The sequence below is a fragment of the Gavialis gangeticus genome, unplaced genomic scaffold (assembly GCF_001723915.1).
Source record: "Gavialis gangeticus isolate Ggan-Ray unplaced genomic scaffold, GavGan_comp1, whole genome shotgun sequence".
NCBI classification, from domain to species: Eukaryota; Metazoa; Chordata; order Crocodylia; family Gavialidae; genus Gavialis; species Gavialis gangeticus.
The window spans coordinates 62,428,398-62,450,219 of record NW_017729032.1 but is presented as its reverse complement, the minus strand read 5'-3'; the positions used below and the strand labels follow the sequence as shown (position 1 = coordinate 62,450,219).

General features: G+C 39.9%; 1 protein-coding gene across 2 annotated transcripts in view; it reads left to right on the top strand.

Annotated features, from left to right (window-relative positions):
* The first annotated feature begins 1,166 nt into the window (after window positions 1–1,166).
* The window catches only part of RNASEH2B (ribonuclease H2 subunit B), a 47,281-nt gene continuing 26,625 nt past the window's right edge, over window positions 1,167–21,822 (top strand). For both annotated transcript variants that reach the window (XM_019524871.1, XM_019524870.1), the window contains exons 1-5: window positions 1,167–1,274; window positions 8,809–8,880; window positions 12,504–12,611; window positions 15,777–15,853; window positions 18,545–18,662. In XM_019524871.1, the coding sequence (XP_019380416.1) occupies window positions 1,214–1,274; window positions 8,809–8,880; window positions 12,504–12,611; window positions 15,777–15,853; window positions 18,545–18,662 (436 nt within the window). In that variant the 5' untranslated portion in view covers window positions 1,167–1,213. The remainder of the gene's footprint in view (window positions 1,275–8,808; window positions 8,881–12,503; window positions 12,612–15,776; window positions 15,854–18,544; window positions 18,663–21,822) is intronic.

Sequence of the window (21,822 nt, the reverse complement as noted above, 5' to 3'; positions counted from 1 at the left end):
GGTGGGGGGACTCCAATCTCCCCACCCCACCCCCAGCCCAAATTCCCTCCGCTCCTTCCCCCCACCCCCAATTCTGAAAATAAGGCAGGGGGTGACAAATTACTGAAGCTGCTCCATGTTGAAGCGTTTTCATCTGAACCCTTGTGCAATGATGGTTCAGATTTTCATGGGTTCCAGCCCTTTAGCGCTCTACAGCTGTGCACTTCTGCACAGCGCTTTCAGGGGCCGAACTAAGTGAAAATTATCACTTCTGCCTCCGCTTTTAATCCTTTGCTGTATAAGGGTTCAACTTAAGGTTCTTTTTGCTTTCCTCATAGCCAGGCCAAAATACAGAAAAAAATTGCCTGGTGAAATCTGGCTGCTCCAGCGCACAGTCCAACGCAACAGATGGGCACTTCTCTTCTAACCCAACTTTTTAATGAGCGCGAACATGAAGACCAGGGCTTACAGGTGAATTTTGCAACCCTTGTCATATGTTGGGCAACCCTGTAAGGCCCTGAAACAAACAGGCATGAAACCACATCGTGAGAGCACCATATAAGCAAACTACCCAGATATTTTGGTGGGGATGTTGGCGTTAAAACAAAGGGCCTCCGTCCCGGCCATGCTTGCTTTGCATGGTCAGTACCTCCTTCTCCTGTCGCATGAGGGGAACGGATGGAATGCTTTGAGATCTATGCTCAAGTATCAGGGGGGTATTTTGGTTGCAACTCGGTACAGACACACAGTACAAGCCGGCCTCTCCGCCTGGGGCTCTACTATCTGTAGGCGAGGCTCTCTGGGTAGACGCCAAATCTTTTATTAGACCAACTAAATCGTTGGAACAACCTTATTTGCAAGCTTAACACCCTTCTTCAGGTATCGAGAGACTCTGTGGCTCCCACCACATGTTCTCCGAAGTAGAAAAGAAGCTGAACTATAACAACAGCCTGTGGCTCCCCGGCCCAGGTAGCTCCCCCGAGCGCGTGCAGCACCTAACACAGCAGGAGCAGCTCTGCGCGGGCTCGCCCGGCCAGCAGGGCGGCGAAGGCGGGGGGAGGGGCAGCTGCCGTGGAGCATCCACCTTGCTCCTGCGCTGCCCCACCCCTCTGCGGGCCGTACCACTTCCCCGCGCAGGAGCGGGCCGCACTCGTCCCTCTCTGGCGGCAGTGGTCCCGCCCGTCGCGCTCCTGCCCCTCCCCCCTCCGTTTCCGGTATCCCCGCCCCCAGGACCATGCAGAGGCGGTGGCGCTCGGCGGACGCGCGGCCTGACCAGTGGGTGCTCGTGGCCCCAGGTAACCCGCCTGTGTCCCTCTCCTGCTCGTCCTGGCCTCCCGCGTGTGCGCCGTGCCCGCTCCCGGCGCTTGGGCTCCTCGGAGACACGCGTTGCAAGCTCCCTGCTTGTTGGTGCGGGCCCTGCACCCCGTTTCCCGCCTCTTTTTGGGCTGTCTCCGCTCCCCTCCCCCTCCTTGCCGTCATCGTCTGCCTGAAAAAAAATTGACCCGCTTCTTAATGTCAGTAATGCTAACGCCGCACTTGTCCCCCTGGGAGAAGGCCGCTTCTGAGTTTTCAGGCCTTTTTTTTAACCACCCCCTCCCCAGTTCAAAGAGGGCAGAAGGCTTTTCCTGCTCTAGCCTCCTCTTTGCAATCTCGGGGTTGATCTTAGGAGTGTAGGTTGTAGCCCTGCTGGTCTGAGGGCGTAGGCAGACAAGGTTCTTTGGGTTAAATCTGGTATCTTTTTATCACACCAACTCAAAGGCTTTATCTTATCAATCATTTTAACTGCGCCAATGCCACATGACGCCCTTGAAAGGGTCTCCAGGGGGCCATGGCACCGTGGTTTGAGAATTACTGCCCCAAAGACATGGAAACAAAAAGCCAGCACTTTACTTTCAGTTGGATCCACCCCTGCATCAAATGCAGCGTGTGCCCAGAAGAGGCCTCACATTGGTGGACCCGGCTCACGCAACGCCTGTATGGGTCGCATGCTTCAGCAAGGCTCTTTGGTGCTTTTATCTAATAGCTGGTTGAATCAGCTTTAGGTAAAAGCGCCAAAAAGCCCTGCTGAAGTGCCCAATCCATATAGATGTTGGGGAGCTGGGTTAAACTGATGCACTTTTGCTTCCTTCACTGCCTTCCTCCCCCACCCCACATCTGTCAGTGGCCATAGTAACAGGAAGTGCTCAAGTGGTAGGGAATTAAGAGAGCAATTTCACAGACTTAGCTTCCTCCAACCTCTCCTTCCCCCAACACACTTGTGCATACTGACATACTAGATACACAGGACAGGGATTCAGTTTTTATTTTGACATCTATGCAGACTACAAATTAAATCTAAGTACTGTATCAAATAACTGTCTGTGCTAACAGATGTCCTTGTCCTGCAAATATTTACAAACGTGTTTAACGTCATGTATTGAAGTAGTCAGTTCTGTGCAGAAAGTTAAGCTCCAAAGTAAGTGTTTGCAGAATTGGAGCCAGAGTTTGTAACTTTTATGAAGCCAGGCAGTTTGCCTTGCAGAGTTTACCAGTTTTGCCAGCATGGTTCCAACAAAGTTGATTAAGTAAACCAGGCTTGTGCAAAGGGTATGAAGTTCAGTAGCACAGAGGTTTGAAAATCCCTTGCAGATATCTCCCAAGTTTCGCTGCTGACATGCTTGACCTATGGTTTGTTTTATGCAAGACTCTTGAATAAAATATGCTACTTGTCTGGTGTATTTGCTGAAATTCTCGTATGGCTCTGTGTGCAAAATTAGGTCCATGTTTTCCAGATTTCCAGAAGAGAGGTTTGCGTTTGTTGTTTTTTTTTTAAAAGTCTGGTGGCCAAAAAACCTTTATGAAAGTAACCTGTAAATCTAATGAATGAGTAAATAAATTTAGCTCTATCAGAACAGCTATTACTCTGATGGTAGTCTTTAATCATGGTAACTTCATAGTCTTCAGTGGGACTGTTCACTTAGGTAAGGATTACATAAATTGTGGAGTCCGTCTTGCTTTTATAATTCTTGTGACCCTTTTGAGGGGCAGGTGAATAGCAAGTTTTATGTTGGGTAGAGGAGTGGCCATGAGTATACAGGGTGGAAAGAGACTAATTTTTGTGTTTGTCCATGAAGCCCAAAAGAGCTAATTATTACTTTTTCTTCCTGAAATCTAGGTGCATCCTCAGGGTGTAATTCTGCAAATACTTAACCTTGTAACTGCTCATTGGAGTAGTCTGACTACTAGAATAGCTCATTTGGGTAATGATGTAATGTACCACCCTGCACAATTTAATAGCATTTCCACCTGGATATGCATCATTCATCTTGCTTTGCTTGTGACTTTTTACACTAATGGAGATGATGGCTTGTTCTGCAAAGAGGCCAGAGGTCTTGGAATCAATCTAGAAAGAAATGGGAAACTGAAATTAGACGACTTGTCAGCAGGGTGAAATTTAAGCATTGAGAAATGAAACAGAAACTCACTTCCTAAATCCTGTGTAGTTCGACATCAGTCAAGCCTCAAGTAGCACAACAGCAACTTCCTGTACCAAAATAGTATAATATACAGTGCTACAAAGTTGAGGTCTTGAGATTGCAGCTATTGAAACACATGAGTAAGTTTGCACATGTGAGTTATCCCATTGTCTTGAGAAAGTTTTAATGATTTTACTGAGACCGTTGAACATCTATCACATAGTTTTTAGTTGCTAATGGTAAATTGTATTGGAAGCACTATATCAATCTTCCAGAAATATGATAAAGCTTAATATGAAGTTTCTTCATGAAAGTTGGTGACCCGTTTTTTCCATATGCTTCAACACTAGAAATGTCAACATAATATCAGGACATGAAACAGAACTTGAGAAAGTGCTGAACGGTGCATCTGGAAGGCTGAACTCTGAATATTTTAGTCTCTAGAATATGTGTGGTTATTTTGTCTTGTAAATTGACCCTTTTGCTTTCTGCATATAAAATGCTTGGAGTTCACTGATAACAATGTATGATTGAACCAAGGAAACAAATTTCACGTTTGCTGCTTGAATTTTACATTAATTTCAGTTTTCTTGGTTCTCGGCTGCTTGCAGGACCTGTACAATCAGACCTGTACAATCTTGCAGAACTGGCCATGATCTCAGAATTAAAGTCACGTAAAGGTAATGCATGGTCAGTTGGAAATTGTGGTATTGCTTTATCCTGCGGCTCCATCCCATTCCCGGCCCCCAGGGTCACATTCACTGCCCTGGCTGGGCAGCCCCTGCCCCTGGCTCACTCTCCCTCACTGTGGGGGCCTTGATCTGCCTCCCCTCCCTTACTGGCAGGGTGCTGCTCTCCAAGCTTCAGGGCTGCATTCCTGACTGCATGCATGCTGCGGCTGCTCACAATCACACGGCATTTATCAGTGACATTATCGGCTACACCAGCCAAAAAAACCCAAGGGCTGATAATGTTAATTTTCCTCTTATCAGTGCTAATCTGATATGCGACTGATATATCGGTGCACGTCTAATTAAATTGATTCAGATTTTGTTTATGTTTGCAAGTTTCCACACCGATGATTCTGTAGAAATTTGGGGGGGAAGAATTTTTTTTAAATCTTATTTTTAGAACTATCATTTGAAAAAAAGTGTTTTCGTTGTTTAAGAAAAAAAGGAGCAGTTGAGTCGCAGCTTCTTACTTTTTCCTTTGCATGCTAGTTGGCAGGTTTTCTGAGAAAATGTCGTATATGCCAAAACTACGACCAAGGCAAGAATAAATGGACAGTGCTGCCAAACCATAGGGCATCATCATGCAGAAATGAATCCTAGGGGCTTTCAAATGAGACTAAGGACCTTTTGTCTTTGTGCAATAAGAGAGGAAGGAACAGACTTGAAAAATCTGGGTCACTGGAGAAGTAGTCGTATCAAAATATGCTTTGTGCTTATTGCTTCTAAAATAAATGTGATATATAATTAAATCTCAAGATGACAAATTATAGTTATTTTACATTCTGACGTACTAGCTCATAAAACATTTTAGTTTTATTAAGTTGTGTGACCTAAAATTAAAGCATGATTAGTTCAATTTCTTCTGCTACAAAATAATATGTACTACTAGGGTGTTAGAAAGCATTATCCAGGAATTGCAATTAAATATGAAATTTAAAGAAAATTAAAGAGTGAAAGAGTGCAAGTTGAACTTTATATTTCTGTCTTTTCAACAATGTTCCCTAGACAAGTATGCTTGCAATGATCAGATAGCAGTTATTTGCGGGTTTTTTATTATTATTTTCTTAAAACAATATGGGATACTTTTATATAAATGTATATCATCTTTAAAAAGTGACCTTGAATAAATTTAGGCTGGATATTGGAAGAAGGCTTGTAACTATCAGAACAGTGAGGTTCTGGAACACAAAGAAATTGTGGGCACGGTAACCTCGTTATATTTAACATAGAACTCCATCAGTTTCTGAAAGGAATTATATGAATTGATTAACTGTGATATCAAGGGACTGGACATGTGAAACTTATTGCCAAAGGATGTTGAGGAGTCCAATAGGATAACTGGGTTTAAAAGGGATTAGACAGATTTATGGAGGATAGATCCATTGGGAACTATTAAATGCAACAGTCAGGGATGTAACCTTTCCATAGTGACTGAGATAATATGACAAGGAATGGATCACTCTACACTCACCATGGTGCATACATTTTTCTACTAAAGCATCTACTGTTTGCCATTGTTTGGAGAGAACGAATTGGACTAGGTGGGCATTTGACTGGTCTGAACCAGGCTAAAAATTCTTACATTATTGTGGTGTCATAAAGAGAGCACAAACTCTAACATTTCAGAAGTTTGAACATCATTGAGAAATGAAATGCAAAGCTGGAATTTTCAGAGAAGATCCAGCTGATGCACTTGCAGAAAGAAACCTATGTTGGCATGTTGAAAAGATCTGGTTGGCTCAGGCAGTCATGGGCTCAGTTGCTCCTGGTCCCATACTGCAAGTCAAGAAATCAAGTCCCAGCTCTGATCCTGGTGTTTTCCAAGTCATTTGATATTTATGTAAATTATGCTAATGCATAATTACCTCATTAATTATTTTTACCATTGAGACCCAGTACGGTTTCACATCTTAAGCTTTAAGCAGTACTTGGGTATCTTGGTGTCTTAAGTGCAATTCTCTTTGACTTTGATTGTGTCCCTGAAAGACTATGGACACAAAAATTGGAACACTTTCTCTTCCTCCTTGCCATTTTTTTAGTTATGTCTACACCATGTCCCCAGTGCTTTTGAGCAGGGAGGCTGCTGAGCAGGCTTGTTTCCTCCACCCTTGATTGCATATTCAAAGCCCAGTAACACTGTGGTGAAGCAGCTCCAGGTTCCTCCCACCATGGCCACCCTCTAGTGTGCTTGAGAGTGGTTCTGCAGGTACCCTCCAGGCAGCCTCACAGATTTGTTTTCAGGTTTGCTGTGCAGAAGTGGATGGGGGGTTCTGCAGTATCCTTGGGAGTATTGCTCCATGAGAGTGCTGGGGACATGGTGTTATGCTTAGGTGATGTTGAAGCCTTGGTGCTAATATGTGTTTTAGCCTTAATGCTAACCTGAAGGCATGTTACAGTTTTTCAGGGATTGAGCAGGATCTATAAGACCATTCTTGGACACCTAACAGCTAGAATAGGATCCACCCTTTAGATGACCGAAGGTATTTAGTAGTCTTAATCAGGCATTCTAACAGAGCAGTAGCATTTAAAAGTTGAAGTGTGGCATGGTAGCTGAAATACTTGCCATAGTCACATGCACTAAATTAAAGCCACCAGCTCTAAGGGTGTTTATACACATGCTCTGGGAGTGGGTGTGTGTGTGGTGGGGGAGTGGCTTTAATTAAAGTGCCTGGAGCGTCATGTGTATCTGCGTCCCCACACTGAAAAATGGTGGTGGGGGGCGCTTTACCTAAACCTCATTGAACGAGCTTTAGTTAAAGCACCCCCACTGGAGTCTGCTGGAGTACGGTAATTACCAAGCTCCAGCAGACGCAATTAATTAAGTCTGCTCTGTTGTGCTGTAATTACAGCGCATTGGAGCAACCTTGCTGCATGTCTGTAGGCACCCAAAGGTTCCTAATTTGCACATGGTTCATGAATAAATTGAGGTTATTGGATTTGAGAGAGGGCAGTTTAGGATTGTATATTAAAACTTTAAATAGACTTTGTCAAAATGTCTCCATCTTACACGTGCTGTGCAAAGGGTGCTTAGGCAAGCAGGTCGGCAAGAAATGGAAAAGAGTTACAGTTTTGCAGATGACATATGTTTTTAAATAAAATCTTAACTTTCTATTTCCAGACCTTTTAATAAGCCATTCTTTTGGGGAAAAAAATTCTCAGTGTTCTCTTAAGGGGCTTTTCCTCGTATGTAATTGATAGATATTTACAACCTTATACTTGCTTTGTTGGCAGCTTTTTGCCTGGGAATTCCATATAATTTGATGTCAGCCTATTAAATAGAGGACTCTCTTTACATTTACTTATGAAATATATTTTACATTATTCATAATTGCTTCATGTGTATGGGAGCTTTATATTTGTTTCCAAATTGTTAACCTGACAGTACCAGCTAACACATTTTTATTACTGTATTCAATATCTGTCTCTGTCCGTCTGTCCTGAAAATACTATTGTAGATCAATTGACAGCTGATTAATTTTCACTTTCCTTTGTTTGTATACATATATTTTTTCATATTTCTGTGATTGAAAGTTTGACCTCAAGGAAATGTGATAAGCTTTCCCCCAAGATTTTAGAGTGGGAGAAGGTTAAATGTGAAACAGCTCTAGACGCTTTTAAAAAGTAACTTAAATTATTTGTTTTGATCTTATCTTAACATTGACCTGCTTTAAAATCAGAGACACTTCCAGAACAGGGAATGCAGAACTATCAGAAATAGTTACTTTGGAATAATTCCTTAATATACCTGTTTTGCTTCATGTTTTCTAGGATTTTTTTTTTTAATTTCAAGTTCAGGATAACAAAATTTCCATTTTAGATTTCATTAAAGCGGACACTTCCTTCTGGAATATTTTTAAAGACTGTTCAGTGTGAGTCAATGTACACTACTTGGATCATAGCTGGCCAACACATGCCACAAGTGGCATTGGTAGTCTCTGTATGTGGCATGCAGTAGTTCAGGGAGGAGGTGAAGAGCAGAAAGCAGAGCAGCAGATCAGGCAGGGAAAGGGGATCTGGCTGAAACTGATGCTCTTTTCATCTTATATTGGGTCTAAAAAAGAGCAGTAATCAGATAAGTATCTTCTAGATGAGTAGGGATCAACTTTTTTTGGCAAGCATGCCACCAAATAGTTCCATTCCTTCCTCAAGTGCCACTCTGATCCCCTTGCTCAGTTAGCTGCTCTGCTTTCTACTCCTTAACCAAGCTGCTTCTGCGCTGCCTGTCTCCCGTAATCTGTCATGTACCCTATACACAGGGTGCCTGTGTCACTTGAGGTACATGTGCTGCTGCATTTTGGCCACTCATTCCTAGATGATTCAAATTCTTAGAGGCTTCTTAAAGAATATCTTTTCCGTATACTTCCACATAACTGAATTCTGGAAAGCCTTGCCCTTACAACACATCCTCTTTACACATGTTTTGTCTTCAGCGATTAAATGTTTAGGGCCAAGCATTTGAACTGCATTCTAAACTACAGAAGAGCTCTTGTTGGCTTCAATGCTGATCAATCGATATGCTGTCTATAGCTTTTAGGAGAAAAAGATTATACATTTCTAAAAAAGTAAATTAATTCCAAGTGCATTGGTGATGTATGGCAGAATGGGAAATAATTTTCAATTTATGAATATATAATTCTTTTCAGAATCTGTTACTGAACTCCCAGAGAAACCTGGTGGTGGACCTTTGTTTACAAGACTGCGCAATCCTTGTACAGGCAAGTATGGAACATTGACGTGATGTTGTTTAATGTTATAGTTGATTCTGCTCCCTCCACCAGAAGATTAATACTTTGCAAGTTGAAATGATGATGATAGTGTGAATATCCTCTGCCAAAGATACTGTTGATGATGCCAGATAGTTAATTCAGTGCAAACATTTAGGATTTCCTTTATAATTTTAGTTGGTGGAACTATTTATTCAACAGGAATATTGGCATCACAAGAAGCAGTATCATTTCAGTTCTTTCTTTTAGATGCATTAATTTTAGGGGGATCCACGGTGCAGGGTTTTATTTTTAAATCCAAAATTTGATTCTTCATCTATTCATTTTATGCTATAAAGCAAACAAGCAGAGTTAAAAGAAACGACTTTACTCTGCTTGCCAAACTTTTTGGGGCTTTTCATTTTTAACTCTCATTTTCTTTTTTACTCAGTCCAAAGGGTGGTATCTCTTTTCTTGTTAGTAGATGATGGTCTACCTTGAATTAGAAACATATTGGGAAAACCAAATAATGTAGAAAATGTAATGAAATTCCCACCAGTCCCCCAAACAATCATTCTCTTTTTCTTTAGTTGTATAGCCAGAGTATCTGTAAGCTGCTTTTGTATAATTTTTTCATTAAAATAAACTGAATCGGTTTTATTTTATATTTAAACAGAAATTCTTTACATTTAAAGTATTATGTTTGAGAAATCTGGTTCAGTTTTTTAAAATTTTCCCTCCATCAATTCATTTGCTTTCTGTAGTGGGGTTTTTTGGTTTGTGTTTTTTTACAAAAAAGGTCACCAGTTACATTTAGGATGCTACAACACACTTGAAGAACTTAATTTCAAGTGCAGATAATTTACTGGTTGCCACTGATGATTAAGGTGGAGATTAATCAAAGACAAAAGATGCAGAATGGGAAGATATCGCTAATTCTTTGATGTTTTTTAAAATACTTTATTTGTAATCTATCTTTACAAAATATAGAAACATTATATCGAAATGTATAACTTCCACCTGCTGCACTGAATTGGTGTTGCGGTTTATCTCAGAATTGAAAAAGGTGGAGGCAAATTTACATTTTACAGTGGAAGAAGCATTCTGTTCATCTTGTAGAATCAGATGCTGGCTAGGGCAAAAGCTAGAAGTTTAGTTATTGACCTCAAAGTCTGAGTGTGTGACTTTTAAAATGAACAGTTCTGTGTTAGACCTGTATGGATCTGTGATTGGATAAGTTAATACAAGGTTTTGAATGGAAAGGCAAAGTAACACCCTCTTAATGCCTGTTTTCTCATGTTTGCAGTTTAATAGTATGTTGTTGATGCCAAGTATTGCATAGATACCCATTTGATACACACAGCTTGCTATATAGTTACCACAATACTTATTGGTAAGTTAGTTAATACAAGATGCTGGGTACCTTTACAGATAGATGAAAAGAGATTAAACCTTTGTCTTCAAGCATTCATAATCTAAGGCTTCCATCCAACAAGTGAGAGGTTACACAAGAAATCTGTAGCAGAGTGGGAGATAGGTGCCAGGTCTCCTGAGTCCCAAATATATCTCCCTGCCCTGTAGAACTGCCCTTTCTGATCTGAACAGGGTTGACTGGGTGGTAGTGTGCAATTTTTGTGGCTAAGGACAAGTAGCATTTCTTGATTTTGGTCTAGCATGTTTGCATGGCATGCACATAGCTTGTTCCAAAGATTAGCCTCCTAGCTATAGTCTCTACAGTCTGTATTAGCTGTTGAGATCACCACTACACCTGAGCTATGCCATATGTGGAAGAACTTTTTTTCTTTTAATACATCAGTGTGAATAGCACAAAAATGTAAATAATGTAAATGCAGTCTCTTGTGATAGGCTCTTTGGGAGTAGGCTGATCCTTGGCACTGAAGCGCATAAATTAATGACTGAAACCTCCACTCCCTTCCTTCCCCAACAGTAACAGATGGAGTATTTAAACCATAACCTGAGAGGGCAATAAATGTTTGGTAAACCCTCTGGATGTAAAAAACCAACCACTTCCAGGAATCCATGTGCCTACCTGTTTAAGCTGGGGTTTGCTGGTTTAGATTCCTAGAAATAGTTATTTATGACAGAGCTTCCCAACCAGTACTGGACCGCGAAGGGTTGGCTGCCGGGTCGTTTGTCTGCCCAGGTTAAAGTTGGGCAGTGGGGCAGCCCCGGGAGGGAGGCAGCCAGCTCAGTGCATCCTGTCCTGTTCCCACCATCGTGGCCATGCCCAGTGAGGCACTGCCCACGCAGCAGCTACCGCAGCCTGCGCTGGGCTGGGCAGGGCCCCCCAGGCCCAGCTGCGGCTGGGAGTGGAGGGATGCAAGCAGCGAAATGCCCAGGGTGGAGGGCAGGGAGGTGGCTCTGCTGCTTGCTCCTAGAGAAGGCAGCGGAGCCCCTTCTTCCCAGGCAGCCCCAGCTGGGTCCCCCCAGGCCGCTGCCTGTGCAGACCTTCCCTGCAGGGTCCCTCGATGTCCACAGCTTTGGTGCCCCAACCTGATCCAATCCTTGCAACCTCCCCCCCCAATTAAATTTGAGTATGCAAATTAAATTTAAATATGTAAATTAGGCTTCTTCTGTAACTGGTCTACCAAAATTCTTTGAGTGAGTTTGCCGGTCCTCAGTATAAAGAAGGTTGGGAACCACTGATTTATGGTAACTGCAACAGCAGTTGTGATGTCATCTTGGAGAGAACCCTGCCCTGAGATTCCCTGACAGAACTCATGATTTGTACATACGTGCAGCATTGAGGCATTGTAAAAAGAATTATTATATCACAGATATTCTCACCACCCATGTTCATTCTTCACAAAGTTGATGGATTGAGTACCCTGCCAGAACTAATTAAGCGTTGGACATTAGTTCTGGCTAAATCTCAGTGACACCTTCTAAAATCCTCATTGATTTTTCCTTAATGTTTATGGACAATGTTGACATTGTTCACAACTCATATAAGATGCAACAGAATGATTCATTCCCCTTTAATCACCCAAACTAATCAGAAACATGGGGAGTTTGCTGCAGGAGCCTGAAACAAAACGATTTTTCTTTTCTGAGCTTTTGAGATACTGGTAGCTATCTTGCAGCCCCCCTTCTTTAAAGTCTTCGTTTGCTTAATTTATCCCTTAATCTCCCCATTTACAGTCACCTACCATTTATACTAACACATAGACTGGAGGAAAAAACAAAACAAATAACAAACACAACTAAGTGGTACTTGAAGAGTTGGTATTCTTATAGTTCCTTGCCCCCTGATTCGGATATTTCTGAGATGGCTTCAAAAGAGGAAGAGGAAAATACTGGATACCATCTCCCACTCATACAGACAAAAGCTAATTTCTTGTGTAATCTGATTTGGGTTTGAATCAAAGGCTTTGCATTGTAAGATGAACTATTCACACTTTTTATTTATTGATTTAAATTCAGTTGGGATTATAAAGCTGGTAAATGAACATCTGTATATAATAGTTTTCTTTGTCTAAGCTTTCTTTGTAGTTACAGGTTATGTAGAATGTATGTATGTTTATGTATATATTAGGCACATTCTTCAGACGTATTGGATATTCTTTTGATTTTTTGTGAAAGCTTACAAATACAAACCAGATTTCTTTTAACAGGAGACGCAGCCCTCTACTTATTCAATAGCAGTGCACAGCAGCTGTTTGAAGTAAAAGCTTTTCATGAAGAATATCATTCTTGGTTTATAGGTCAGTCTGTTCAACAGGGTGAGTAACATTGTGTATCCTCTCCCTACCCCTATTTGTAAGTAATATTTGTACATTACTCCCACCCATAAATTTATGGGTGCGTCTATTAGTTGCTGAGTGTAGCTGCACTACATCTCTACCTTCTGAAGCATTCGCATGCCATCTGCATTTAGCCAGGGCTGGGGCTTTGTGGTCTTCTCTTTAAAAGACTGCCTTTGGCAGTTTCAATTAGACAGATGTTCATGTGTCTTGCAAAAAAAAAATCTAATTGTGTTAAACACAAGTGCCACAAAGTGTTTAGCTTGTCTTGTCAATCAACTTGACAAGCTCTTGTTGTGTATACATATATTTTAAGTTTAGAGGGAAAAGGATAGATGAGCCTGAGCAAGACAAAGCCTCATTTTAGCAGTGAAATGAATTCCAAGCATTGAAACATTTGGTCCCACTTGCTTTCATCTGCCACTGTGGTCCCCAGAAGAGATTTGGGATTTTAAGATAATTCATTTCTGGGGCTTGTTTCTCAGAGTTCCATTACTTGGAGCAAGTTTTGTTTGTAGCCATTACCTCATCCTAGCCCATCTTTATAAACAGAAGGTAGATGATCTATTTGCCCTCCTTTCTGAGCATGTAACAGTACGTTGCTGATAAGAAAATCACTGGATGAAGCTTTATTTTCCAGTCAAGCTACAGATCATGCAGAAGCTTACTCATAAGATCATCTTGCATCCTGTTTTACTTGAAGTTTTCTAGCAGGAAATGTAATATTTTGTGAGAGGGAAACAAACTGTTTTTTAAAGAAAATAATATTTTTTAAAATTATAATATATAAGCACTTATAATTTTTAAATTTTATTTGCACAGATGCACAGGGTGTTTTACCTGTACGGGGAGCCAAGAGAGTGGGCCTGCTTCATGTGACTACTCATTAAATTTTCCAGTTCCCCCTCCACCTTTTGGTTTGGCCCTTGAGAAATAGCTAGCCTCAGGAGTCATCACCTGAGCTTTGTTTAGGAGCCTGGAAAATTTTCCTTCACTACTTTGATTGTTGCAGGGGGATCTGTAAAACTAACCTCAGAAAAAGAAAGGGGAGTTGGGGGCGGTTATTGTTTGTTTTGTTTTAAGTTAATTCTTCAGCTTTTTAGAAGGAGCATGGTGTTCAAATGATACATCAGTCAGCAGTCAGAAGCAGAATAGCTATGTTCTTCCAGTGCATTGTAGGGGTTAATTAGTCCTGCTGAATGACAGAGCCAATTAATTGATCTTCCCTTGACACTGTACAGACTTGTCTTCTATGCTTCTGGCATAAGCAGTAGCTCACCTGGCATAGCGTAGTGTGTTAGTGGACACTGCTGCCAGACAGAGTAAGCTTGCCATGTAATCATATCTTGTGTGTCGTATTTTCTCCCTGTCAGTTTTGCCTAGTGAGCCTTTCAGGTTCCTAAATGGGGTTTCCCTTGCTTTCTTTCCATTTGTCAGAGGTACCTGTCTGACATACGGTACTTCTGCTTCTTCAAGGGATTTGAATACCTGCATCACTTGAAGGAGGCTGTACTCATGTTTGCTGTGCCCATGCATATTGTATGCTCTCACTAGCCCATGTTTTTCTTTATAGACCATTCTCAGTGATCATGAAGTACCAATAGACTGCTTTTCAGGCACTAAGATATCAGCTATAGCACTTACACTTTTTCCCTAGCAATTTCAGTATTCTGGGTAACGTTAGCCAACAGGTCATTTTGGTTAGCCAACAGGTCATCTTTACAGCATTCTCCATCTTCAGTCATTCTGGAAATTCAGTTCTCTGCTGCCTTCCAAAGATCTGTCATTCTAATTGCCTCTTATCATTATTAACATATTGTTTTATTACTGCATGGGTTCTTCTCTCTTTTTCTCTGCAATATATTACTAGGTTAATTAGCTACTGGAAATCTTTTTAAGGGAGCAAATGAATAGAAGAGAGATGCATTGTAATGTTTTGTATGTTCTTCCTCCAAAGGCAGAAAAACCCTTCATTTTAAAAAATATTGCTTTGTCAAACAAATGATGCTTTCATCAGTCAGATTAGAAGAGAAAAGAGATGATTGTAAGAAAGAACTAACATGGCAGTCAAACTCTAAAGTGAAGAGAAATAGGAAATAAATATACAAAACAATAAAAGAAATCATAACCTATAATTTGCAAGTGGGCTTCTTTCAGTTACTGGGTCTTCCATTGGAAATTCAAAATTATTTCATGTAGAAGAATAAATATCTAATTAGTTGTAACTGCTGGTACAAATCATTTGTAAACTTTTTTTCCAGTAACGTTAACTTTAAGAGTTGGGAAATACTGAAGATTGTTTGAGGGGAGTGTTCTTTTTAAATATTTCTTCCTAGACAAAGTTGCATAAGTCTATTGAAACATTCCCTTTTATAAAATTAAAACAAAAAATCTTGGCTTCAGTCAAACCTATAGATTTACACTAACTTTTGGATTGCTAATTAATGTCAGAATGTCATCATTTGTTGGATTTTATTAGTGAATTTTCTTCGTGTTGCACTGTTTCCAGTTATCTGTTTTGATATGAAAAGCCTGATTAAGCCACCATCCTGCAGTGGGCTCCATGTGGGCAGAAATTGCTGTTTCAGTGCTGGATGGGGCTTTCATTTGTATCTTAACTGTATACATTGGTTTGGTTTTCTGGTTCACTGAAACACTTGGTTCTGCCTAAGATGCTAGTTGGAGAATTCTCACTTGCAGGATCTCCAGCCTTCAGAAAAGAGGCAGAGGCAGCTGTAGCTTCTTTTGCATCTTTTTCTACCACTTGTCTCTGCCTCCTGCTGCAGAGCCAGCCTGATATAAGTGGAGGGAAGGGATGGTCATGATGAAGTGAGGATCCATCATGACTCGTTCTCTTCTCTTCCTGCTGTAAGTTAATGCCGTCTTTAGGCAGAGCAGAATCATGGACCAGCAGTCAGCTGCCTGGTGACACCTCCTTAACCCTCCCCATATCCACTGTCTTTCAGTTTTGGCTATATGCAAATGAGAACTGCACTTCCCTAAATTTATCAAACAAAAGCACAATTAGAATTTTCATTACTGTTCCACTAAAGTGCTGCATCTGCTAGGTCTAAACTTATGAGGAAATAGTCACGTTTCATATATTAATGCTTAAAGGCACTGCATTTTTTTACATGTATTTAGATGGACGCCTATTGTTTGCAACGCCAATGGATCCTTTATTTCTTATACTTTGGTACCTTATAACAGCGGAGAAAGAGGTAAGTGTCCTGGGTTGTTGATTGGAAATTTTAGAAAAAAGTTATTTCTGTTGAGAAACTTAATGCTAAATAAAGCATAAATTACATTTTGCCTCAATATACATGCATATCCTCTACAGTATGTTGATATTTTTGATGTTTTGTCATTAAAGTATGTTATAGTTAAGGTTACAGTTTGACTTCTCTCATAACTGTATCTTTTTATGCTTATAGTCCTTCTCAAGTTTCTTCTTTTCATTTGAAGTGTTCCATAATTGATCTCATCCCAATGTGAACATTTTGGAAACTTAAGCTGAATTCACTCATCTGTTTTGTTTTTTTTTTATCACTAAAGGTGGGGAAAAGAGTGTTGTTGTCTTTCTAGGGACACTTTAAATTTTCCCCCCCTAGGTTGGTGAGCCTTAAGATAGTTGACTTTTGTAAACTGAAATTTTTCAGGTCTGATCTTTCCTGAGGCTGGATCTCTAAACAAGTTTTCCTAACAAAATATTAAATAAAGAAAAACAGAATATTTGAGAAATCTGTGTTGTGATTTCTTGGGACAATGTTTCCATTAAGTTAAGGTTCTGTTGCCACAGCTGCTTAAGGTCTGTGACTACAATTGCACGGGCCTCAAAGAGAGTAAAAGCTTAAATTGAATATATGCAAAACACCTCGAAATGACCTAAAAAACTTCAAAGCACTATTACTTCATCAGGGTTTCATGTGCTGGCTAGATTTTGTCTCAAAGCAGAGAATCCATTCTGCCCTGATAAGTAAAGTGAGACTCTAACTTGGTGGATATTGGACTGTGGAGTGATGAGCTGCCATTTGGCATAGAACTGAATAGCTCCCATCATGAATTGTGATCAGCTTTGGGGAAGGGAGGACTTCATATTTATTGGGACAAAGAGGAAACCTTTCTGTGGCAGTTTAATCTTTACAAAGCTCGAATTGACTGTTTTGAGCATCTTTCAGGAGCTGGTATGTAAATAATTCCTGATGTGGCACTTCAATGAGCAAAGAGATGATGAAGTAGTCAAAGATCATTAATACATGTATTAATCATTGCTTCTTAAATTCTCACATGCATTTTAAAATACAAGCAGTCAGTTAATGAGTATAATCTCTTGTCTGTGTACTAAATAAGTTTATCAAACCAGAAGAAGAAGTCAGTCCTGCCAGAGAGAGGCAGCATTTCATTTTATGTATTCCAGTGCAGGTGGAAAATAATTATTTTTGTGGTTTTAAAATATGGATTTAATTAATAAAAATCTAACTTTTGAGCATATTCTAGAAATCAAAACTGGCTAGGTGTTTTATTATCCAGTAATATCCTATGGCACTGTAAGTATTTTATCAGTTTAAGGATACAAACAAAGTAAGCAAATATGCTTTTTAACATATGGCAGGGATGTCAAATATGTGACCCATAGTCTGGATTAGGCCATCCAGTTCTGCTTCAGTCTGGGCTGTAGGAATTTGGGGAGGATGGCCATGGAAGAGTGGGGTCTGTTGCAGAATGTGGGGTTTTACAAAAAGGGAGGAGGGGGAGCTGCTGCTCAGGATAGCTCAACAGCTCTTACGCTAACATACAAGGGCAAGAGCCTGTGGAGATACTAGTATAGAAAAAACATTTCAACCATTCACAATTGTTACAGTGTAAAAGCTGCTGCACCCTCCTGAGCACCCCGTTTCAAACTGCTCCGAGTGTACATTTGTTTATGCCCTCAGATTCATTAGTCCTTTAGATTGTGCATAAGGTTTCTAGTTTTTTCTTTATTTTTATTTTCTCATAATCATCCTCATGTTTTGATTATCCCTGCACTTTTGTGCTAGAAGCAAATGTAAAATCCTTTTCTTAACCTATTAATCTAAATGTTTGAGGGGGTTTTCTTTGTATTTTGTTTTTTTTTCTGAATTCTCTACCCCAGTAAGAGGATTCGTTCATTATGGAAGCAGTTTACCCAGCTATTTTTGTCATCTCACCTTAACTAGTGTAATGGCTTCAGCTTTGGCTTCCAGAAACAATTTACTTTCTAAGGATGGAGGACTCACTGACCCTTTGTACTGATGCACTCAAGAACCTTTCCAAAAGGAAAGCTTCCAGTTATGCCAAACTGTCCTGAATTATTATGCATTGTAATGTCTGGCAAGGGTAGGGTTTGTCTGATGGTTTTCTCATCTACAGTGCTCTTTTAGCTGTGCCAGAACCACTTTATGTATGACCTCAGGCCAAACTGGAACGGACTGCAGAGGTGAAAGTTTAGTACTGTGTTCCATAAGCTGCCCTGATCCTCTGAGATTCCTCTTTCTAGAACGAAGAAAAGTAAAACGTGAATGAAACTTATGACACTATGTAATCTGGCGGGTTGTGGTCTAGAAGAAGCTATTGGCACATGTTAACTATGGTACCTCTTATCCTCCAAAAGACAGTCGATGTATTTTGCATTAGTTGTCCCCACAGTGTTTTAAAACTGGGCTTCTAAGGACATTAATTGAAGAGTTCAGCACTTTGCAAGTATTTACTGTTTTGAAATCTGTATTTATTGTTTGTTGCTCTGTAATCGGTTTATGAATGTCATGTGATACCACTTGCAACTCAGCCTCCTTTGTAATCCTTGGTTTTAAATCTAGTCATAAAGTATTTAATGCCTTATTATATTGCTATTGTTGACAGTAACGTTTTTATAATCCTTTGATCTTTTTCAGCAAGGAAAGTTTCAACCGCTGAACCAAGTTGTGGTAGATCCAGAGTTTCCTAGCTGTACAATGTTACTACAATGTGCAGGAGTTAAGCAATTGCTACAACATATTACAGAAGAAAAAGGTGCATAATTTGGGGTGTTGATTTAGCTAACAAACTATTACTTAAGTTGTTGGTTGAGTTCTAAAGGGTATCTTTATTGTTTTTTAATTGACATCTACACAATGGGACCAGAAGTCACTCTGTTGCTAAGCAGATAACATTAGATGCCTGCCAACTTTTGCACTGTACTTTGTCTAGTATCTATGATATGTCTTTGTATGCTGCTGCATGATCTGTTAGGCTTTAGTACTGAAATTCATTCAGTGGGTAGATTATTTTCCCAAAAACTTACCCCTCCTGTACTCTGATTTTACTGCCATGCCACATAGATTAAATCTTTCTTGTTTAGTAACTTGTACCTCAGGCTTTATGTTTTATATTTTGCCGGGGGAGGGAGGGGGAAGTTCTTGCAGTTGCATTTGAATGTGTATGTTTTCCACAAGCACAAATCTGCGGCAGCACACAAAAACAGGCTTTCACAGTGGATATGTTCTTTGGTTAGATCTTTAACAAACTGGAATACTTGGAGATACTATGGTACACATCTATTCAGAAAAGTGACTGCTTAATAGCACCACCTTATTTTATCATTTTGATTCTCTGTTTAGATGTGTATCTTCTCTCTTTTTTCAAGTTTGTATTGCTCTTCTTGAGTGTGTGAAGCAGATTCTGCTTCTTTTTGCATACTTTTTCACTCCGTTGTACTTACATAGTTGAGGTTTCACAGAAAGCACCAAAAGCCTAATTTCACCTGTACAAATTGTATTACTTGGGGCAATATGTGATGGAAAGATCTCAGTTTGTATTTTAGATCCCAAATAAGAGTTTTCTGACAGGTAGAAGAACCAGCTTTTTGCCTGTAAACTGAGTATATTTTAAATGAAGAAAAATGAGGCACAATAGAAATAGAATACTACAATGTCCTTTGTGCGGTGCCACTGTTTAGGATATAAGTGTACTTAAAATGTAGCGGCTGAAGGAATGTGGTTTCTTTTTGTTAGAAACATTTTAAATGAAAGACTTTTCCAATAGTACAGCTTGGCAAACATGGAGAAGAGGCAGCATAATTTATAGCAACTTAGCCTTTAATTTTCAGATTGGTAAAAATCACAAAGAGCCTTTTGTAGAAGCAACCCCATGATGTGCTGGCTTCCTAACTGTGAATGGAGATCCAATCATAATAAGAAAGGCTATAGAAGTTTGAGAACTACATTGGCCCATTTTGTCCTCTCAAACTCCACCAATCTTTGCAGTTCCTAAGCATGTAGAGCACTATAGAGAGTCCTGAGGAGTATGAGGCATGTTTGAACTAGGCTTAACTGGATGCAACAGACTTGTATTGTTGCTTACATCTTTGGAAAAGGACATTTTAGGCAGTTCAGAAGGGATAACAGAACAGGAAGCATCACAGATACAAAAGTGCAATAACTTTCATGAGTTATTAGATTACATAAAATAAATATATTATTAATTTGGGGAGAGATGTTGATCTTTTAGAGAACTGTCACATGCAATATAGTGTGTTGTAGCTGTGGAGCAATTTCTTTAGAAAAGCTTAATTTAAACGTAAGTAGAATGTGCTTCCATTGAAAACAGCCACCATTTTGCAATGAGAAAGCAAGATCAAAGGGGAAATTTGGTACTAGCAATTGAATAGATGTTGTGTGTAGCCAGTAATTAGAGGATTTAATGATAGAATGTGGGTATAGGGAGATTAGATACCTAGTCTTTCCTAGTCTTAGCTGAGTGACACATGGGGAAAAAAAATCCATGACAAAACAAAATTTGTACAAAACAAAGTGGCCTTATTTTTCTCAGCTAAACATGAGAAACAATAAAATGATCCAGGCTCTGGGCTTGGCACTTTTATTCAGTGAAAAGGCAGCAGAGTTTGTGGAAGTATTGCTTTAATTTTCAAATGAGTAAAAATCACAAAGACCTCCATTTTTGTATAAAGGGCCTCATGTTGCACTGGCTTCCTGACGTTGAGTGGAGGTCTACATAGATCACACACAGAAAATTGTCAGATTTAGTTTGTTCTTGGAGACCTTGTCTGCACTGGCCTGTTATTGGGAATTGAACGTAGACAGCCCCTCACAAAATTAGTACCAGGATGGCCATTGTTTTAGATTTACATTTCTGAGCTGCAGGTGATCTCTTTAGGTTTCCAAATAAATTTTTCAGAAAATGTTATACAGTATTAAATGATGAGGAAGTTGATGCAACAGTTTAGAACAGGGTTGGCCAGCCTGTGGCACACATGCTACAAGTGGCATGGGCATGCGCTGTGCTTAGTGCACAGTAGCTCAGCAAGGGGAAGGAAGCAGGGCAGCAGTTGAGCAGAGGGTGGGTTTATCTTGTGGCTTGTCTGCCAAAAACATTGGCCATCTCTGCCTTAGACGTTGGGCACCATACCCTTTGGAGGGAGCCTAATCCAAATCATAGCATGGTCTTCTGGGACATATTTGTTTTCCTCTTTGCAAAAATATTACAGTTGTTTCTAAAAGATTTTATTACTTGACCTAATCTTCATATCAGTTATGTAAATTAAATTTACAATTGTCATACTCCAAAGCAACCTTGAGAAGCACTCTTACTCCATTAATTAAATGGAAACTATTTACCTGTTGTTTTTTGTATAGTCCTTCCAACAACTAGTACAGACCGTTAAAGCTATTAATTCCATCTTTATATTTTGTTTGAAGTATAATGTTAAAACTGCTGTTGACTTAATTTTTTTAAATATTTCATACAAAGTACTAAATTGTCAACCACCTTTGTATCTCCAAGTTTTTCATGTCTGATCCATGTCTTTTTCTGCTTTGAAAATATTTTGGAGCCTGACTGTGGCTTTTTGTTGTTGTTCATTATCTTTCACAACACTCAGCACATTGGGTGTCTGTACACGTGCTCCAACGCACTCTGTTAAGAACGCACTGGAGCAGACTTGATTAATCAGGACAAAAAAAAGAATCGAATCTGCTAGAGTGTTCTAATTAGAATGCTGCAGCATTTCATATATTCAGCATCCTGTGTTTCAGAATGGCAGTGGAGGGCACTTGAATGCTTGTTTGATGAGCTTTAGTTAAAGCACCCCTGCTGCCATTTTGAAACATGGGGTTTTGAATACATGAGATGGTGTGGCATTTTAATTAGAATGGCTCCTGAGAGCCTCTCTAAT